General features: G+C 45.7%; 1 protein-coding gene and 1 long non-coding RNA gene across 3 annotated transcripts in view; one reads left to right on the plus strand and one right to left on the minus strand.

Annotated features, from left to right (window-relative positions):
* Nucleotides 1-20,977, plus strand: part of JPH3 (junctophilin 3) — a 117,772-nt gene that overhangs the window by 79,996 nt on the left and 16,799 nt on the right. The window contains exon 3 of the mRNA XM_038368903.2: nt 8,005-8,129. Within this exon, the coding sequence (XP_038224831.1) occupies nt 8,005-8,129 (125 nt within the window). The remainder of the gene's footprint in view (nt 1-8,004; nt 8,130-20,977) is intronic.
* LOC119841445 lies at nt 11,233-19,216 on the minus strand. Of its 2 annotated transcripts, none has more exons than XR_006275042.1 (3): nt 19,149-19,216; nt 14,391-14,519; nt 11,233-12,453 (listed from the first exon to the last, which is right to left on the minus strand). It is a non-coding gene; the product is annotated as an uncharacterized LOC119841445 (long non-coding RNA). The 2 variants fall into 2 exon arrangements; XR_005288548.2 differs by having other exon boundaries at nt 18,976-19,205.

Here is a 20,977-nt window from a genome sequence, read left to right on the forward strand (position 1 = left end):
TGATGCCAGCAGCTCCAGCCCAACACAGCAGCTGCTGTCAGAGTTACGCTTATACCAAAGGGAAAGCTTAAACCTTATTTTTATAGTGGTTTCTAGGAGGTTACAGGGTGACAGTACAGCTATTCCAGAGCACATTCCAAAGTCAATGCAGTCTTGTAACGCAGCAAGTCCCATTCACAAAACAGCAGAATGCGATGCTGAAACTGCTGCGTTGATGTTCAGCTGGGGACCATGTGTTCTTTGTAATATATACAGAGTTCATCTTTTTACACGCAGCTAGCCCCAGGTTACTTAAAGTTAGACTCAGCCACGTGAGGCAGGAGAAGAGCAATTAAAATGTGTGTGTGTGTCATGTAGGAGGACTTGCTTTACAAGGAAATAAAAATCAAGCAATTAACTGGGGAATTAAGATCTAGTGCACGCTATAGACAGCATGCATATATAAAGGAGACAGCTGTTAAATATAGTGCCTGAGATACTCAGGCTAGCACTAACTGGATTACTTGCACTTATTTGGGAATACTTATGTATTTTGTTATGCAATGTATGGATCATCATAATTCTACTTTTTGCTTCAATGCCGCCTTCCTTCCAAGCATCTTAGAGCGCATTACAAACAATTAAGCCCACCCATGCCTCTGTGCAGTGATGTGCATTGTATCCATCTTGTGGGAATTGGGGATATTTTATAAATGGAGATCACTTAATTAATATCATTTATTTTTACTATACCTGGGCCAAATCCCAAAAGCGGCTGAGCAACCACAGCTGCCTCAGGCCCACCCCGGATACCCACGTCAAGTTATCATCCAAAGCTCATTGTATTCAATGGGCAAACTCCTGCTGACTTTGGTGGGTCTTGTATTCAACCCTCATGGCCGGACATTCCCATCTGCTTCCGTGAACAGAGGGAAGCCTGAGCATGTGGATCTCTGAGGGGGGAGTAGTGTATAGAACAGGGAAATGCTGCCCTTCTTCTCATAGGGGGTTCTGCAGTAGTCTAGCTCTATGGGTTCAGAGGGGTGTAAGAGGGACCAGGCTGTGCTGCATTCTCCCACCCAAACCCTCAGGTCAAAGCAGTGCAGGTTATCATAGACAGAGGGGCCAGATCCTCAGCCCAGACAGAGCTCCTGGACCTGTGATCTCCCTGATGGAGTGGAATCCCACAGTGACATAAAGCTGGTGTAGCTGGTTCTATGCCACCCATTCTCCATCCCCTCTTCTATGAAGGGTGTGTTGTGGGACATGTCAGGGGAATAGCTGGAGCACACTGTGCACTTGGGATTCTGGCTGGTGGTAGCCTTGAGGGCTTTCCACCTGGCATTAGAGCATCCCAATGTATGTCTACACTGCAGTTAGACACCTGTGGCTGGCCCGTGCCAGCTGACTCAAGCTCCTGAGACTTGGGCTAAGGGGCTGGTTAATTGCAGTATAGATGTTCAGGCTCAGGTTGCAGCTCTCCCAGCTTGCGGGGTCCTAGAGCCCTGGCTCCACCCTGAGCGTTTACACCGCAATTAAACAGGCCCACAGCCCCGAGCCCAAGTCAGTTGGCATAGGCCAGCTGCAGGTTTTTAATTGCAGTGTAGATATGCCCTCAGTGTCCACTTTGACTGGCATTGGTTTGGCCTGTTGGGTCAGGGGAGCAGAAATTTACCATAATGCCACCTCTGCACCCAACTCCAGGTGCCCCAAGCAGAGCCCCAAGTCTGCAGTCCTCCATGAGTCTTCCCTTCCATTCTGTGGGGTCCCCTTGGAGTGAATGGGAGTCCCCGAGTGCTCTGATGTCAATGGGCATCACGCAGAACTGGTCCAAGACCCTGCATTCCCTGGCAGTAGCTAATTGCAGACACAATGTAATTTTACTTAAACCCACTGTTGTGCCTGAGTGTTTGCTTGAAACTAATATAGGTGTGGTTGCGAAGAATGAATGGAAGCAAGACCAGGGCCCAGATTAAATTCTCACGGGCTCTCGATCCCGCCTTTAATTTACTACTCTGTAAAACTACCCTCTCCTAATTTAGACAATTATGAAGGACACAACAGCAGGACAAGAGGAGAGGCCTTTTGGGGGGGTTTTAGTCTCAAAAGATTCAGGGGACAAACAATAAAACAGAATGTGCTCTGAAAACGTCTGTAAGTAAAGTGCAACAGTTCTCTCAAGAGATGCAATGGAGTCGCAAACTGTATATTGACAATTGTGTGTGGCAGGCAGGTATAAATTCTACAAACCTTAGACCTCGCCACTAAGAAGAGTTAGAAGAGAGGTGAGTATGTATATTTAAAAAATATTAACACTCTGGACAAATATAATGGAACTAACAAGTGCCTTGTTAAATTTCCTGGCTGAATCATCTTCCTTTGGTAGCATCACATCTGCACTACGAGATCTTTGAGGGAATAGCCATGTCTTCAGACTTGTCTCAACAGTGGTTGGCTCACAGTTGGTGCTATAGAACTAATAATGATTTAATAAATAAATATGATTAATAAATAGCAGCCAAGGTTTTAGGGCATAAGGAAAACGATTGCACCTTGGACTGAAAATCAGCCTCCAGTTGTCAGTACAACTATGGGCATTTTATCCCAAGGCTAACCAGACACCATCAGCCCACAGTGTGATATGACAATCGACTACAGGGCTGATCCTCACCCAGTGTGAATTGAAACAGATCCTTTGTGGAGGTATCATGAATTTGGATCAGCTGAGGATCCAGCCCTTTGTATGCAATAGGTCTGTTACTTATATGGTAGCTCTTTTGGGCTGGGACCAATAGGTACATAGGTTATAAGTACAGTGCCTAGCACAACAGGGTCCTGGTCATGGACTCTAGTCAGTACTGTAATAATAAAAGTTAAAATGATGAACTTTACTTATTATCAAAGACTGGTCTCTAGTCCTTATTTTCTAACATAATAGTGTAAGTTGATATATTTATATCTCACTTCAAAGGGATCCCAAATGTAAACCACCCAATATTCACACTATACCCTTCATCTACCACTGCCAGGAGTGCAGGGGACTGGACTAGATGACCTCTCGAGTTCCCTTCCAGACCTACAATTCGAGGAGACTCTTGAGGTATGTATACACTGATAAAAAAAAATCCATGGAACTGAGTCTCAGAGCCCAAGTTAGCTGACTCGGGCTTGCGAGGCTCAGGCTGCGAGGCTATTAAATTACATTGTAGACATCCAGGCTTGGCCTGGCACCTGGACTCTGAGACCCCTTTGGGGGGGAGAGTCTCAGAGCTCAGGCTTCAGTCTGAACATCTACACTGCAATTTTTAACCCTGCAGCCTAAGCCAAAGTCAGCTGATCTGGGCTCTGAGGCTTGGTGCCGTGGGGTTTTTATCACAATGTAGATGCACTCTTTGTCTCAGGGGTTTGGTTTATACAAGCCTCTGTCACATGTAGTCCTTTCTCCAGGGAGAGCCTGTGTGGATACTTTTGGGGATGATGTGCTGTGTGTTTTTATTCAAGATGTGCACCTTACATTTGGAATGCAAAGTGGAGGTGTCTGTGGTGGTCCTCAAGAAGCTCAGTCCACACTTTTGGACCAGGACATTATGGAGTACTGGTTCAATACTGACACAGACAGAAAAGTACCCAAATAAAACACCACCACCATGTATATCAGACAATGGCACCTGGGAGTTTCCCTACCCAGGCAGCTACCAGAGCTGACCAGTATCCTGACTGTAAGCTAGATCTAGAATTGTTATTTTTTGTGAATCTAGCAGCTAATATTGAGGCTTATATTTTAGCTTTTTTAAATTTAAATTTCACAGTTGCAGGAAATTATGAGAGGGGGTCAGATAACCTTTAGTAACAGTAGATATTGTGATTCAAACAGTTAATGCCTTTTAATGATTAAAACACTACTTGTCAACATCACATGTCAAAAATATACAAAGTAAATATTGAGACTGATTTAAGGATAAGTTCTCAAGTAGCATTTTTCTTAATTTTCCTGTCAATGTCTATTAGTATAGATGGAAATGTTTTTTCTCAGTTTGTGTTTGTACAGCAAAATCACCATTTAGCAACATTTACTGAGAAAAAGCTAATCCTTCCAAGCCTAGCTATAAGCACGTATGAAATCCCAAAGGGACCCATCCAAATAGGGTGTGATTACAGTTTGCATGTTTTGAACTCTGAATTTGTCCAGTGTGCTGAACTGAATTCCTGCTGAATTCTAAAAAGAAAAGGAGTACTTGTGGCACCTTAAAGACTAACAAATTTATTAGAGCATAAGCTTTCGTGAGCTACAGCTCACTTCATCGGATGCATCCGATGAAGTGAGCTGTAGCTCACGAAAGCTTATGCTCTAATAAATTTGTTAGTCTTTAAGGTGCCACAAGTACTCCTTTTCTTTTTGCGAATACAGACTAACACGGCTGCTACTCTGAAACCTGCTGAATTCTAGTCTTCCAGCAGGTGGCTGGGCTCTGCCTGGAGCCGGCTTCCTTTCTAAGGCCTGGCACCAGTGAAGGAGAAAGCTTGCTCATTGTGCCCTGCAGTTTCTGGAGCAAGACCTCAGCTGGCAATGCCCTGCTGAATTAGGCTGTGTGTGGAGTTAAAAATGGTAATCTTGACAATGTTGAGCTCTGAGACAGACAGGAGCCCAGCATCTGCTGAGCTCTGCACTCTGAGCTCCTCTGGCGCAATCCCTTTGGAAAGGAAAGCAGAACGTTGGTGATCTTTGCACACATTCTGTCTGTGTCATCTTTACTCAGTTGATTGCATTGGTTTTGCCTCCTTGCACCCTGAGGTCAAACTAGCTGATGAAGTCAAACTGTCCCCTGTCTGTTTCATTCACCATCACTAACAGGCACCAAGAACAGACTCATTCTTTGGGTGTCTTGCTTGCTGTCTCGAGAATGTTGTAGGAGGCAGAATGTAAAATGCTGCACTCGTCAAAGCAAGTTAATCACTCTTTCAGAGACCAAAGGCCAAGAACGTTTGTTTTCTTCTACAGCACTTTTTAAAAGGAGTTTATATATTTGAGAAACTGTATGGGAATTAGCCATATGCAGATTATCAGAACTACTGCCGCTGCAGCACCTTAAATTGGAGAGCGGTCAGAGAAGAGCCACAAGAATGACCTAAGGATTCAAGTACATGCCTTATATTGATAGATCCAAGGAGCTCGATCTATTTAGTTTAAACGAAGAGAAGGTTAATGGGTGCCTTGATCACAATCTATAAGCACCTACACAGGTACAAAATAGTGATTATGGGCTGTTCCATATAGCAGACAAAAGGTCCAAGAAGATCCAGTGGGTGGAAGTTGAAGCTAGACAAATTCAGACTGGAAATAAACCACAAGTTTGTTCCAATGGTTAATTACCCTCACTGTTTACCAGGAGTTTTGGTGGATTCTCCATTACAGAGAGTTTTTAAATCAAGATTGGATTTTCTTTTTTTTAAACAATCTATGCACTAGTTCAAACAGGAATTAGCTCAGGGAAGTCTTATGCCTGTGTCAGACCAGACAACGGTGGTCCCTTCTTGCCTTTTAATTTATGAATCTGTGGAAAATAGCCCTTAAGGAACTGGCCATAGTGATGCCATCCATGCACCAGGGCTTTTGGGGGGGGGGGGGTAGTGTGTATAGAAGACAAAGCCCCTGCTATCGGGCTGGTCCTGATAATAATCGGGACATCTGGTCTCCCTATATCAGTGTCATCTCCACTACTCTCACACTGCTACCTTAAATAACTCTTTAGGAACTAGTCATATCAATTCCATCAGCTACTCCAGCGAAGCCAATTTATATAAATTTGGCACTTGCGAAAGAAACAGAACGTGTCAACAAGCGACAGGTCCGTACTGCTTTCTGCAGTTATGCATCATGCTGATATTATTACACAGTACCCTGTTGTTACAGAATGACTGCAGATGTAGTTGCATAGTAATAGTACCTTCTAGCCTGGACTCAAATAACTGAGCACACACAAAAAAACCCCGACCTTTATTTTGAGTACACTTAGTACTTGTTTTTTTAAACTATATTGTGTAGAATGTATCCTATTGCTATTCTTATTTTCCAGGTATATGAGTTTGTCAGAGCACTGCACTCAGTTCTGGGCACTTGCAGTGATAAACAGATTTGGAAAACTTGGAGGGAATTCAGAGATCAGCAACAAAAATGATTGAAGGAGCTGGAGGGACTGACTGGGGTGTGGGAAAGAGTCAGTCTATTGGCAGTGCTCCCTTTACCCGAGTGTCTAGGCACTAACATTTTTTAAGGATACATCTCTAGCTTGGCTAAGGGGGGCGTGGTAGGATAATGGTTTACCATTAGTGAAAGGATGCATACATCAAGGACAAGGAGGGATTGTAGAAGGGCAAGCGACTCCAAGCAATGGGATGAAATTAAGAAAAATGTAAGCTACCGGGAACACAGCAAGAACAATTAGTCAATAGAAAAGTCCCCCAAGGGAAGGAGTGTTATGTCCAGGACTTGAGACTTTAAAAACATGGATTGATAATGACCTATAAAGAGGTACAGTAGGTAGGGCTGGTTGAAAACTCACTGTCAATTGCCTTTCAGTGGAGATCTGTGTTTGATGAAAACTGCTTTTCATGGAAAATTTCAGTTTTTCAATCAAAAGTGAACTTTTTGATCGTTTTGGCCAAAGCCCCCCCTCCCCCAAATTGATTCAGAAGTGCTGCCTTGGTGCCTCATGGGAGTCGTAGTTTGTGTGCCTCGTGCCCCTAATCTTTTTTATGGGCGAGATTCCCCAGCCAGACTACATCTCCCATGGTGCACCATGGCCAAGGACTCCATATTGACTCAAGAGAAGAGACCATGGGAGATGTACTCCAGCTAGAGAGCTCAGCCTATAGAGAATGGGATCCTGAGTAGAGCTGAATGAATAATTATTACTTTTTGAAGAGGCTTAACCCTCTCCTGCCCCCCTGCAAAAACAAACAAACAAACAAACAAAAACCAACAACCCTAAATGAAACAAAATGAAAATTGGGAAAAAGTTCATTTTGGGTCAGTGTTGTCTTTTGTTTGACCCAAAACAACTTTCTTTTTTTCTCCCCCAGCTGAAACTATTTGGCAAATTCAACCCAAATTCAAGGAAAACTACCTGTGACCTAAACTGAATTTTTTTGTGAAATATATTTGTCCAAAAAATTTCACCTAGCTGTTGTTGTGCCGCCACCCTCCAGCTACAACTCCCACGAAGCACCATGATGGCATCTCCAACTGAAACTTTGGTTTTTCCACTAAAATTTTTCAGCTGACAACCTCAGTCAAAGTTTTCCACAGGAAGCACCTGTTTTCTAACTAGTGACTTCAGGGGATAATTCTGGTCAGGCTGAGGTGACCCATGGGTTCTGATTGGGAGATGAAGGAGTTTTGGTCAGGATTGTGCATCAGCGTTACTGCTCAGAATGCTCATTAGCCAGTTGATTGTCTGTTTCCCAACTCAGCATCAGCCCATCTCTTTTAGGAGTGGCAAGCACTGAGTGCCTCTTGGAGAGGCTGAGTATGCCCGTCTTTTCCGGGCAAGCTGAAGGCCCTTTGCATGGCCTGGAGTTCCTCAGCACTTCAAAGGACCGAGTTCTTAGTGCACATTTAATACCCAATATAATACCCAGACTAATTTCTTTGCTGCAAACAACTGCCACAGCCAAACCCTGACAAAGGGTTACAGCGGGGGCTGTCTAAGGGGAAGAGGTTCCCATTAAAGCGTGGCTTTTGTAGTTCCAAACGGGGCTGATCTGTTTGCCAGGCGAGGTCTCTTTTAAAGAAACAGGTTCAAGAACACTGGACACCCACAGGGCACTGAACAGTCTCAGGGCTGGTGCCTAGACCGGAAGAAAAGCTTTGTGTTTAGCTAGGTAACTAGTCAAGGTGGGGGGGAAGGGGGCTCTGAGCTAGGATGGCAATGATCATTGCTACTGCTGCAGCTCTTTGAATGACACCTCTTTCCCCCTTGAATAACTGAGGTACCTAATTAGTCTTTGTCTCTCATTCTCTTGCAGGACTTCCCACTCCAGGGCTAAAGCAGACGCGGCTGTGACAGCAGCGCAAAAAGCTCAGGAGGAAGCTCGGATTGCCAGGATCACTGCCAAAGAGTTTTCGCCTTCCTTCCAACACAGGGAAAACGGTCAGTCTGCGCTGCCGAGCCGGCCAGTCTCCATAGATGACTTCATTGTGTGTGTGCGTGCATGTGTTGAATGGTACAATGCATAGGGGCATTGTGGGGCTTCTCGGGGGCAGGGCAGCCTGGGGCTACAGGGGGGCAAAGAGGAAGTATGCCCCCACCCCAATAACCTTCAAGGGCCCCCAAACTAGCCAAAATATGTACAAAGTTAGTCAGCATTAAGCAGTAGAAGTGACAGTGACAAAATATTGATACAGTAGCCAAATTTTACTTTTTAAAACTCTTATAATGCAAGATTTTTCAGGGATCTAACTAGTCCCACTGACTCCTGGAAGGTTGATTGTTTTTTAAATTGCAACATCCTGGGCCCCCAAAATACCCACTTGCCTCCACATACTGGGATCCTAGAACCAGCCCTGCACCTGGGGTTTATGTCAATTATTGATCTTACTCCCATGCTCCTGTTTCAGCACTGAGCCAATCCTTACATGCCTTTTCCTTTCAACTCCTTGAACCTGACCTGCCTTTTTAGGTATTCCAAAATGTTGTTCCACCCAACCTTGCTCAACTCAGATTGTGATCCAATGTGAGGACGGCCAAGAACAGATACAGCTTTTTCCCAGGTTTCAAAGACCTTAGACTTGTGCTGCACCTGGTTCTGGGGTTGTCTGCCCCTCCCAGCCCTGTGGGAGTCACCCAGTCAAAGCAGACTCTAAAATGATAAAGCCATAGAGAAACAAATCAACTAGGAAGACCCACCCATGGGCTTAGACTTCACCCCCACCCCATCATTGATGTGTGAATCTCAATGCTCTTGTGAGGATGCAGCTGTTCTCCACCTGCATTCAGTGGGGTGCCACTTTTGTGTTACCAACTCACAATTTTATCATGAGTCTTGCAATAATTTTACTTAAAACTCCAGCTCTTGGAGTCTGATGATCATATGAAAATTTCAACTTTCATTTAAAAAAAAAGAAGTAAGTTTCTAGCTCAACATTTATTTTTTATTTATTTTTTTTTAATCTTCTGATTTTTAAGCCAAGCTCATGTTTCTGGGACCTGACTCATGAGGGGCTGGGAACGTTGCTGTTTAGTTTAACTTCTTCCTTCTTTCCCTGTAAATATATGGGTTGGAGGATGGTTGGGTTCACAGGTGAATGATCATGTGCATCATAGGTAGTGTAGTCTAGTGGATAGAGGCATTAGAGTGGGAGTAGGAAACTTGGATTATATTCCTGTCTGTTCCTGACCAGCTGGGTGAGTTTAGGTAACTCACTGCTCTGTGCCTCAGTTTTCCCATCCATAAAATGGGGAATAAGGATACTGACCTCCTTTGAAAAGTGCTTTGATATTTACTGATGAGAAGCATTATAAAAGGGCTAGATAGTAGTATTGCATGTGTGTGTCCATTGGTGACTATGTGTAATTGTGCATTTGAATCTGTGACAGTGGGTTTGTGTATCAGACACAGCAAAGAGAGGGTTTGTGCATATAAGTCTGTATGTGCATGGAATGTGGTTCCTCATTTGGTGCCTGGTCTGAGGCTAGGAGCAGAAGTTCTGTCAGAGGCAGTTCAGCAGCCAGCATGATGAGGGAGCATCAGCTCAGCTTACTGTAAAACCAGGCTTGAAAGCAGCTTGTTTTCCTCTGGGCGCTACTTCGCTGCTTGATGTTTTGTCCAAAGTTTTACCCACCATAGTATGAAATTTGTCAGGACTGTGAAACTACAGAGTGTTTTTGGACAACCAGGGTTGATCTCATGTAACGTTCATGGAAAAGCAAAGCCAAGCCCCAAATAAAAATAAAGCCAGGCAAGGCTATATTAGGTCACAAAAGTTCCAGAGGCAGATCATTCCCTTCGAGAGAGAGTGTGTGTGCGCGCGCGCGCACCAGAGAGTAGGAGGGGGACAGGTATAAGTGGGAGTAGTTGGGAAGTTCTAAAACTAAACTGCATTAATTAACTGATGTGAATGGTATTATTCAAAAATTTTAGCAGACTGCACTCTCCTTTGAAGGCTGCTACCACCAGTTTTTCTCAAGCTCTTCAATCAGAGGTTACTCATGCATCCTAATTGCTTCAGTGTCTAATGTTGGTGACTCATTACATTGGTGCTAGTCTCCCTGAGTCAGTGCCCCAGTGTGGCATTAAGGGGCTGTACCATCTTCAGGATAACATGTTCTATCCACTTGTTCTAGTCATCAAAGATCCATGGTGCTTTTCATAAGTGTTGGGACAGCTAGTTGTTGTATCCTGGCCAAATTCAAATTTGAGTACATATGTTTTCCTAAGTTTTCCTATGTTCTCACATTGTTTCAGTTGGATGTGAGATTCATCTTCACTTTCCATTGTTGTTGCGAGCTGTAGAACAGCTTACTTGTGCCACCCAAGAGGAGGCTGCATTTCCCTGGTGCCTGATATGATTCTCATATAGAGAGAAAAAGCTGAATTCATCCCTTGTGTGATTACGCTGACTCTGTAGAGTTACACTGGGAATGTCTTTTGCCCACACTAGGTAAAATTTGTGACTCCTTTGGCATGCTTAAGCATGAGCTACACCATATAAATGTAGAATATTATCCTTGTTATTATACTAGTAACAATCAACAGCCACAGTCCCTTTCCGCAGGGAAACTGTCCTGATGAGCGCTCCTTGAAATCACATGTTTGGCTACCTTAGATGGCCCCAAGAAGCCCTTCCCAGTGCTATCTTGCATCAGTCTATTAGAAGGACATTACATAAAACATTTCAAAGATTAGTGTATTGGAAAATCCTTGTATGGAAGGAAGATGGACTAGGGATGACCCCAGGAGGACTTTTCCAGCTGAGGATGGAAATACATTCACAGGCATGGTGCTTGCTGGTTGAGGGCAAGGTGACAAAGGAAATGTTACATAACCCAAGGGTTATATAGACATAACCATTAAGGTGCCCAAATCTGAGATTTCTCCATTGCTTTGGGGCTAAGCATTAGCTTAATGCACTCGTTATGTGGAAAATTCTATAGAAATTAAGATGGGACTTTAGGCCTCTAGAGAAATTTCTATAGAACCCCAATTGAATTTAAAGGGGCACCATCAACTTAAATCACAGTGCTGCCTGAAAACATTTCCACCTGCTATTGTTACTGCTAATCTCTCAAATGACCATAACCAAAAGAAATTAGAGCGAGAAAATATTTTTTGTATTTTTAATGTGGTCACGCTGGGCATTTGTACATAGTCTGTTTCTTTAGTCACTCTGTTGTTTCACACAGCAACAAGGGAGATGGAGACATTTTTAAAAGCAGGCAAATGGGGTTGTAAACCCACAAAAGTTGTCAGGGATCTCTGATAGCGATTTTTACTACTTTTTAAAATAGATATATTTCAGGTTAACTGTGTCCCTTTTATAGAGATAACCATAGCCAACCCATATGGCAGGGTGCAACAGGGTTACCACCTCCAAGTCTCCTTCCCCCCCCATGGCCTGGGGTGGCCCTACAGCATCTCTGCCTCAGTTTCCCCACAATGATTTGGCCGTTCAGCTAAGGTATTAACAAAAATCCACCCCTTCCAGGGTATCCAGTTCCAAAAACAAAACAAACTCCTTGCCCCAGTCTCCAGCAAGGCCCAGCTCCTCTTCCCCAAGGGGGCTGTCTTCTCTTCTCTAATTCAAGCACTCCTCTGAGCACACTTTGGACTCAGTTTATATCCTGTCCTTTTCATCCTCCCCTCAACCCCTTGGGGTTGCTCTCTCACAAGTAACCCCTCCCAGGTTTTCCTGCCTAAAGTCCTCCACATGCCTCTCTCTGCCTGGCTTGTGTTTGCCTCTGACCCTCTCACCACCATCTGCTCCTCTTTTTAGCCAGCTGGCCACTGCTGGGCTTCCTTTTAAGTCCCACCCTGCACAGGTGTGGCAGGGCAGGGCTAACAGAGGTAAAGGGGTATCCCTGCCATCTGTTAGACAGGGATATAGTTCTCTACCAAACTCAAACGGAGGATTTAAAAACCCGATTTTCATTTTCAGAGTTCCCCATAAGGGATCAGGAGAAATACACAAAGAGACCTACAGCTCCCCCCCCCCCCTTAAACATTCCCACATTATGCTGTCTTCTTCCTTCCATCACACGTCAAGGTTAAGTCTCAGGTTGTTTCCAGACCCCATTGGTTATAAAATAAACTATATAGATTTAAAGCTTCACAAACCTATGCAGTATGATTAAAAAGTCTCTGGGCTTACCCTGCCCCTGTATGAGACTCCCATATTCCAGTGAGATTCTTTGTTTGGCGTGGTGATACCAGCAGGGTGGATATTGGAGTGTCCCTTCGGAGTAGGTTAGTCTGGAACTGGAAAAGGAGGGGAAGAAAAGGACCTGTTCAGTGCCGCCGGCGCCACATCTCCTGTACTCTCATGCAGCATGGAGTATTCAGCTGGTGCTGTAGGTCTAAGGATGGCTGTCTGCTTTGCCTGGTTTCCACTGAGCGCAGCAAAGGGGAAAGGAGACCATAAGGGGGCCAGTTGTGGCTCCCTAAACCAGGGGCTGTTCTATGCCAGCCATGGCCCAGAGGGGCTCCTGTAATATATGCTGGCTGACGTGAACCCCTGGGAGTCATCTGCTAGCTGGGAATTGCTGAAGCACAGTGTGCTCTAGCCACAGTCTTCTCCTGCCCCCTTCCCAAACCCAGCATGCCCTCTACACTAGGCACCACAGAAAGGCTGGCACGGGACCCAGCTACTCTGGGGGAGGAGGTCCATGGTTGGAGAGATGCAGACAGTTTCCGAGCCCTTTGTGCCACCAGAATGGCACAGAGGGGATGCAGCCGTTCCGAGAAGCTGACCCTAGAGGTGTAAGAATTTTTTCCCCTCCAAGTGTTGACTCTACTCATGGTCTCCTCGCTGTCCCTGCTTTTCAAGTTCAAACGCTTTATTTTTGTGCTGTTAAAAAAATCCCTCCTCCTGCTCCACCCCCACCCCCACCCCATTGGTTCATCTGTCAGATTTGCTGAGCAGTGGATTTGGCTCGGACACATTTGTAGTTTGTAGGATGGGGCTGGCAATCAGTATCTGCTTCTCACTTAAGTACAGCAGGCATTGGATCATTCACTCCCCACTGTCGTTCCTTTGTTCTTACTGCATGCATGTGTGTATCTGTCTGTCTTTGCCCTGAAACATTTCTGACCATTTTCCTCTCTGTCTTTCCAGGAACCTCCCCCACTACCCCAGGTTTACACAATGTCAAGCCAGCATCCTTGACATCTGTACCCCTCTCCCTGTATCCATTCTGTACATTCCATACGCTTCCAAATGGCAAGGAGCATGAAATAACCTCCTAGACCTTAATTATGGATGCCAATCTGCATGTCTGTAATGAGCTCATATGAAGTCCCTGAATGTGGGAGGTGGGGTTTGAAATCTGGATATAAATCTGACCAGTCCCAAAATCGGAATGTGTTTAGTTTTAATCCATTAGTAAGATAGGTTCTGGATCTTGTGTCCCTTGCTATCCATCAGAGGAGTGAGGTTCTGGAATATTCTTCCAACAGGAGTGAGGGCAAACAACCAAACTAGTTTTAAGATGGAGCTTAATACATTTATGAGTGGGATTATATGAGAGGATTGCCTGGGATAACAGGGCCTTGATTGGAGGACCTAAGAGGTCCCTTCCAGTCCTGTGTGCTGGGGTTATGGGCCAGACCCACCCTGACACAAACACACTCATGCCTGCACCCTGAATATTTGCCATGGTGTATTTCCCTTTGCTAGCCAGAGAGGGGCTTGCATTGTGGACAAAACAACTTATAAAGTAAGCAAGAAAACTCAGTAAAGGACCATGTCTGTTTTGCAAGAAATGCGGATCTGACTGAAATATCCCTCCGGGTTATCACTTCCTTTCAGAGTTGCAATTCGTCTGTCAGAGAGCTGAGCTTTTTAACAGGTCTTCCCACTCCCAGGGGCTTTTTCAACCCTGAGATATTCAGTATCTACATCTCCTATTGCCAAGAGGCATCTCCTTTTTAACATTGCCTCTTGAAAAAAGACTTTTTAGGTAATAGATTTTTTTATTAGTTTCTTAGCAGGGATCTGCTGTTTGATTTGTACTGGGGTTTGTGTGTCTGCTATTGGGGTGTGTGTTAGTTTCCACTTAGACCGCATTAAAAAACACACACACCCCCAACCAAGTTCATGCCATGAACTATATGGTATGAAACCTGGAAGTGTCTGCTGAACAATTCAGGCAGATAAAAGCCAGGAGCGTACATCTCAGTCCGGCTACTTGTCCTACCTGCAGTTCTGTAACCTCAGGGTGTGAACTTGTCAGCATTCACAAGCTGAGCGGGGTCAGGCGTTGGATGGCAGTCCTCAAGAGAAAGCCAGGTGCTGCAGGAGGTGATGTTGGTAGGGTTCCTTGGCCCTGTAATATTGGAAAAAACATAAAATGGAAGGTCCCTTACAGGAGTGCTCATTAAAGAGCCCACTGCCCTTTTCGAAAGAGCAGGCAGGCAGTGCCCTGGCCTACTTCTAACTTACATTACATTCTCCTGAGAAGTCCCCCTGCACTTCCAGAGGGACCTGGCATTCTACTCCACTTCATGTCCCCGGTTGTGTAAAGTGTTGTGTAACAAAGCCACTGTGAAACAGCTGCCACATTCTACCTCAGCGGTAGCTGCATTCCAGTGATGCGGTGATCCCTCTATTTACCCTGGGCTTTGGGATTCTTTGAGGTGAAAGGTGCTACAGAAATGTGTGATCTTATTTGTTATTGTCTGAACTGAACTTTTTAAATACAAAACAAAATATATCTGTAAAAAGGCTTCCCTCCCCTTTCTACAGCTAGCCTGATGCCTCTTCTTACATTTCCCCTCTTCTTTCCCTTAAAAGTCCAAAATCACTGTCACTTAACCCAACACTAGAGCCCTGCCAGGCTGTTTTCAGGCATCCACGGGAATGTGGGGTCACAGCATCGGGGTGTGATTTTGGAACAGCCATGGGGGCAAAATGAAGCAGCTGGCTTGGGAAAAGGGGGAATTGCAGCAAAGGTCCCTAGCAGGTGAGTGGATGGGAGACTGGCAGGCTGCAATTGTCTCATGGGGTTGCTATATAGGGCTGGGGAGGAAGGAGAGCTGGCATGGAATAAGTTTCTATGGGAAAGCAGATCATGGCAATTGTTATGTGGGTAGGTTGGATTTAGTGAGGAGGTCAGGAATCTGTATTGTGGTAGCATCAAATGAACCAATCAGGACCTTGAAGTGAAGGGTTCTGCACAGGCACACAGGAGAATGGGAGAGCTTACAGTCCACTGTGGGACAAGCGAGCGTGACAAGCAGCAGAAGGGATGGAGGAAAGGGAGATAAGGGTGATGACGAAAATGTCATACGGGTCCATAGGAAGCTGCAGACGCCACAGGAGCGGTGGCTCTGGGAAGTGATTTAAAGGACAGAGCAGCTGGGGGAGGATTTTCAACACTTCAGCGGTGGTGGGAAAGAAGGTGCCAAGATGCTTGTGGGTGAAGCAGATGAGGGGGTTGAGGAGGCTGGGCAGGGACAACTCAATGAGCCACAAGAGCAGATACACAGAGAGGGGCCCAGGGTAAGGGCAAGAAACTTGAGTTAGATACGGTGGGAAAAGGGAGAGCCAGTGGAGGGATTCAGGGCAGGGGGGTAACAAAGTAATGATCTCAGCAGCTGGGTTTGAATGAACTGGAGGAGGCTATGGGGGTGTCAGAGCCAAGGATGGGGCAAGAGCCAAGACAGGGGATGATGTGGGCATGGATGAGGGGTTTGGTTTAGGGTTAGGCGACAAAGAGGACACAACTGGGGCTGGGGGAAGCCCTAGAATTTGGGATTAAGATTGAGTTTGGGGGTGGGGGAGAGGGAAGGAAGTTCCCACCCTTGAGAGCCACCCAAGGTTGAGAGCCACCTCTCACTAGATCTATTGATGTAAAGAGACATGGAAGTGAAGGGGATATTCCTGGGCTGTGAAACCTCCAGAGACAAGGCTGTGAAATGGTACCAACTGCTCACTTATGCCTCCAAGCATTGGCGTGGGAACCGGGTCCCTCGCTTGCCCCTCCCTCAAAGCCCAGCTTCTGCGCACGGCATTGCTGGTGTGGCAGGACACCTGGTCACCTCTCAGGACTGTGAAGTCCCAGCACGTGACTTGATGCAACGCAACTTAACTGCAGCGTCCTCCAGTCAGTCACAGGCGCTTGACAGATGGGCACATAGTCTGCTACAGCAGCCTAGAACGTGCCGTGGTGCTTCCTTGAGAGAGGAGGCCGCAGGCTTCTGTATAGTTAAAGCGCTGTAAAGTATCACAGAATGTTAAACAAATACATCCCTGCAGCCTGCACAGGAGGGGATGCCCTTTCTCCACCCAACAGCACGCTCCCCTCCCCGTCCGTTTGGTAGTCTCTTCCATCGCCCCATGGCTCTCTCTGCTGTTACTGGAAGTTGTGAGTGACATGGCTGGTGCTAAGACCAAACTACGCAGGGCTTTATTATACCTCCCTGATCTAGGCCAGCTGGGGCTGAGCTAGTGAACTTGAGGTGAAATGCCCTTTATCCTTCTTGTAGGCCAGCATTCAGTCCCCATGGTGGAATTCCTTTCAGTGTAGCTAGCATCCCTTAGGATACTTGATCAGCAACCATTAGAAAGTGTGGAAGGCATCATTTTATTAATAAGTGAAAGCAGTGCTGGTCAAAGGTGCCAGGTGGACAGCCTTTTATGCACGTCCCATCACAATGGTACCTGTCATAAATATAAAGGGAAGGGTAACCACCTTTCTGTATACAGTGCTATAAAATCCTTCCTGGCCAGAGGTAAAACCCTTTCACTTGTAAAGAGTTAAGAAGCTAAGATAACCTCGCTGGCACCTGACCAAAATGACCAATGAGGAGACAAGATACTTTCAAAGCTGGGGGGGAGGGAGGGACGACAAAGGGTCTGTCTGTCTCTGTGATGCTTTTGCCGGGAACAGATCAGGAATGCAGTCTCAGAACTTCTGTTAGTTAGTAAGTAATCTAGTTAGAAATGCGTTAGATTTCCTTTTGTTTAATGGCTGGTAAAATAAGCTGTGCTGAATGGGATGTATATTCCTGTTTTTGTGTCTTTTTGTAACTTAAGGTTTTGCCTAGAGGGATTCTCTGTGTTTTGAATCTGATTACCCTATAAGGTATTTAACCATTCTGATTTTACAGAGGGGATTCTTTTACCTTTTCTTTAATTAAAATTCTTCTTTTAAGAACTTGATTGATTTTTCATTGTTCTTAAGATCCAAGGGTTTGGGTCTGTGTTCACCTGTACAAATTAGTGAGGATTTTTAATCAAGCCTTCCCCAAAAAAGGAGGTGATGGGCTTGGGCGGTATTTTGCGGGAAGACGTCTCCAAGTGGGCTCTTTCCCTGTTCTTTGTTTAACACGCTTGGTAGTGGCAGCATAGGGTTCAAGGACAAGGCAAAGTCTGTACCATGGGGAAGTTTTTAACCTAAGCTGGTAAGAATAAACGTAGAGGGTCTTTCATGCAGGTCCCCACATCTGTGCCCTAGAGTTCAGAGTGGGGAAGGAACCTTGACAGTACCTAAACAACTCCTACATTTATCCTCCCAGTCCCCATCATGCAGGGAAATGCTATTAACCCCTTTTTACCCATGAAGAACTCAGGCCAGGTCTACCGTTAAAATTTAGGTCAACGTAGCGATGTGGCTCAGCAGTATGAAAAATACCTCTGCCGACCTAACCCCCAGCACAGACGCAGCTAGATCCATGGAGGAATGCTTCTGTCAACCTAAATCCTGTTGTTCAGAAAGGTGGTGTTCCTATATGGACAGAAAAACCCCTGCCATCGGTGGCACCTGCATCTCCACTGCATGAGTTATCCCGGCACAGCTATGCTGGTAGAGTCAATCCTTAAGACTCAGAGATCAAGGCCCAGATCCTCCAAGGTATGTAGGCTCCTAACTTCTATTGAAATCAGGAGCCTAAATACCTTGGAGGATCTGGGCCTAAGTGACTTGCCCAAGGTCATACAGGAAGTCTGTAGCAGAGCTAGGAATTGAACCCAGGGATTCTGAGTTTCTGTCTGCTCCCACTGTATTCCCAGAATGGGTACAGCACAGGCAATGGCAGTACAAGGTTTTGCCATCCTACCCCTTTGCCAACCTCCCTTCATCAAGGCTTGGCCTCTCCAGGACCCATAACTTCTCTGCTGAAACTGCAACAACCAAAGGGTTAAATGTCACCTGACAGGAGATGGCCATAGCACATTTCAGTGCTTTGCTCATTGGCTTTAGCTATCAATGCTAGCTAAGGATGCTTCAAGTCCGCTAGCACATTGAAATCCAGACATAATTGTTGTGTGTTCTCTTTTGCAATTTCACAGTGGTTCTTCCAGGAATACCACATGCTCCAATGCTAATTTTAGCTTATAATAATTGTTGAACATTCTTGGATGCTGCAAGCAGGCAACATTGTGCAGCGCTGCTATCAAGTTTCTTTTAAAGGCAACACCCGTATTTCAGAGAACAAATGAATGCTTTTACCCAGGGTGGTGGGTTAATATTGACACAAAGTGCATCCGTCTGGCATACTGTATATTACATAAGGGCTAAAGATGAGAATATCGTATTAAGAAAAGAGACCTGTCTTAAACCACTAATCAAGGGACTGAGAAAGAGCAGTGGCTTAACTGAGCTAATAAAAGGGCTTCAGAATTATACTCAATACAGGAAAAGATATATTAAGGCCATCTCCTAAGACGGGAGATTGCTTATTAAGCATCTCTTGCATAGTTTTTCATGGGTGCATTCACTGTCCCCCCCCTTCCGGGGTATAGTCTCAGGTTTTTTCTCCAGCCCTGGTAAGGAGCCATACCTCTATGGGTTCTTCCCAGAGGCCCTGCCTTCTTCAACAATCCAACCAGGACCCATCTGGTACCCACAGCTGGTGTCCTTTCAGCAGCCCTCTGTCTGCTCAGTCTCACTGCCCTCAGCTGGTCAGGCCATGTTCTGGGCTCAGTCCTCCAGGCTCAGCCTGACCACACTGACCTGTCCACAGTCCTGCTGCTTATTCAGCCAGCCAACAATGCACCCAGTCCTCCCTCTTCAAGCTCCAGGCAGGAACTACACTGTCTCCACACCTGTTTGACTTTTATATGGCCCTTCTGGCCCCTGATTGGTCGCTCCAGTAGCCCCTCCGATTGGTTGGGTCTCTGCAGCCATTCTAGGCTGCCTGAAGGACTTCTCCACTACTCTATTCTGGGGCAGGGTGATGCAGAGCTGTGAGGCCTCCAGTAGAGGGCCTCCACACCTAGTCAACCCCATCCCAGGGTGAAAGCCACTATTTACTCCAATGCAGCAGGCACGGATGTCCCAAATGGACCTCCAACTTTACAAGGAAGTTTCAAGTCCACCTCAACCTCCCACAAGGGGCGGCAATAACCAGGCAGCTTGGATGTGCAATACGGAGAACATTGTTTAGGCTTGGCCAGATAACCCCCAACCTCATCTAAACAAATTAATCTGGACGCTGGGTGGGAGAGGGGGGTGGAAGCTTGCTCAGTGGCTTGGCAGACTGAGGTGGGTACAAGCTCAAGGTCTCAGAAGGCCCAAGATTACGTCTTTCTGCCACACTGATCACCTGTCCTTAAAAGATGCAAAGAAGCAGTAAGGCTCTCAAAGGAAACTTATTTGGGACAAATATTTTAAAAGTTGAGAACAATGGGGAATTCCCATCCCTGACTCCCCCCCTTGAGAAACAATGAGGAATTCCTGCCCCCGCCTTGCCCCCCTTTGAGAACATTGGGGAATTCCCACCCTTGACTCTCCTGGAGAACACTGGGGAATTCCCATCCCCCACTCCTCCACTGAGCGCAATGGGAGCTGCTGGATTCTGGAAATCTTGCCCTTTGTTTTAAGCTTTCTCTAGAAAAGGATGTTCAAGAAGCACCCAGCAGGGGAGATAGGGGGTGCTTTAGAGTTTAGTCAGGAAGAACAAAGAGGTTAGGGTAAAAGTTAATTCCACACACTCAGACTGGTCTCTGTCCCTGAAGTGGAGGAACCCATGTTTCTATGCTATAGATGCACCCATGGTAAATTCAGTTTGGTGAGAGAGATGCCCCGACTATTCTCAGGAGCTGTACCCTTTGGAGGCCAACAAGGGGAGATTCTACGAAATTAAAAAGACCAAATGCAAAACCGATAAAAGAAAATACTTTTTCACTTAACACATTACTAGTCTGTGGAACTCACCGCCACAGCAAATTGTTGAGGCCGAGAACTTAGCACGATTCAAAAAGGGGCTGGATATTTATACAGACAACAAGAATATACAGAGCCGGAATAAACAAAAATTCTGGGAGGAATAGTAAATCTCCTGCTTCAGGGTTTAAGCCAATGTCTAACTATGAGAGACCAGGATGAGACGTACCAGCTACTGCAGGGTTCTTACACCTTCTTCTGAAGCATCTGGTGCTGGCGCGTCTCAGCAACAGGATCCTGGATTAGATGGACCTTCGGTCTCATCGAGTCTGACAATTCTTAACAGCAATCTGAAGGGACTCCTATGTGAGATGTACATCCTCACTCTCACTGCATATGGGGTCAACCCTGAGCTCCCCACTCAGTTTTAACTCAAGCAAATTCTCACAGAATTCTCATGAGACAGAGTAAGAAGGAAGGATATCAAAGGGAGGTTAATGCCCTGGACTAGAACTTAGGAGAACTGGATCCAATTCCTGATTCTGGCACGGCGTTTTTGTGGGGTCACTTAAATCTGTCTGTGCCTCAGTTCCCCATATGTCAAACAGGAGTAATAATTTGAGCTGGCAACTTTCAATGAAAACTCTTAAACCAAATTATTTCAGGGAACATGGGAA

Source organism: Dermochelys coriacea, chromosome 12 (assembly GCF_009764565.3).
Source record: "Dermochelys coriacea isolate rDerCor1 chromosome 12, rDerCor1.pri.v4, whole genome shotgun sequence".
NCBI classification, from domain to species: Eukaryota; Metazoa; Chordata; order Testudines; family Dermochelyidae; genus Dermochelys; species Dermochelys coriacea.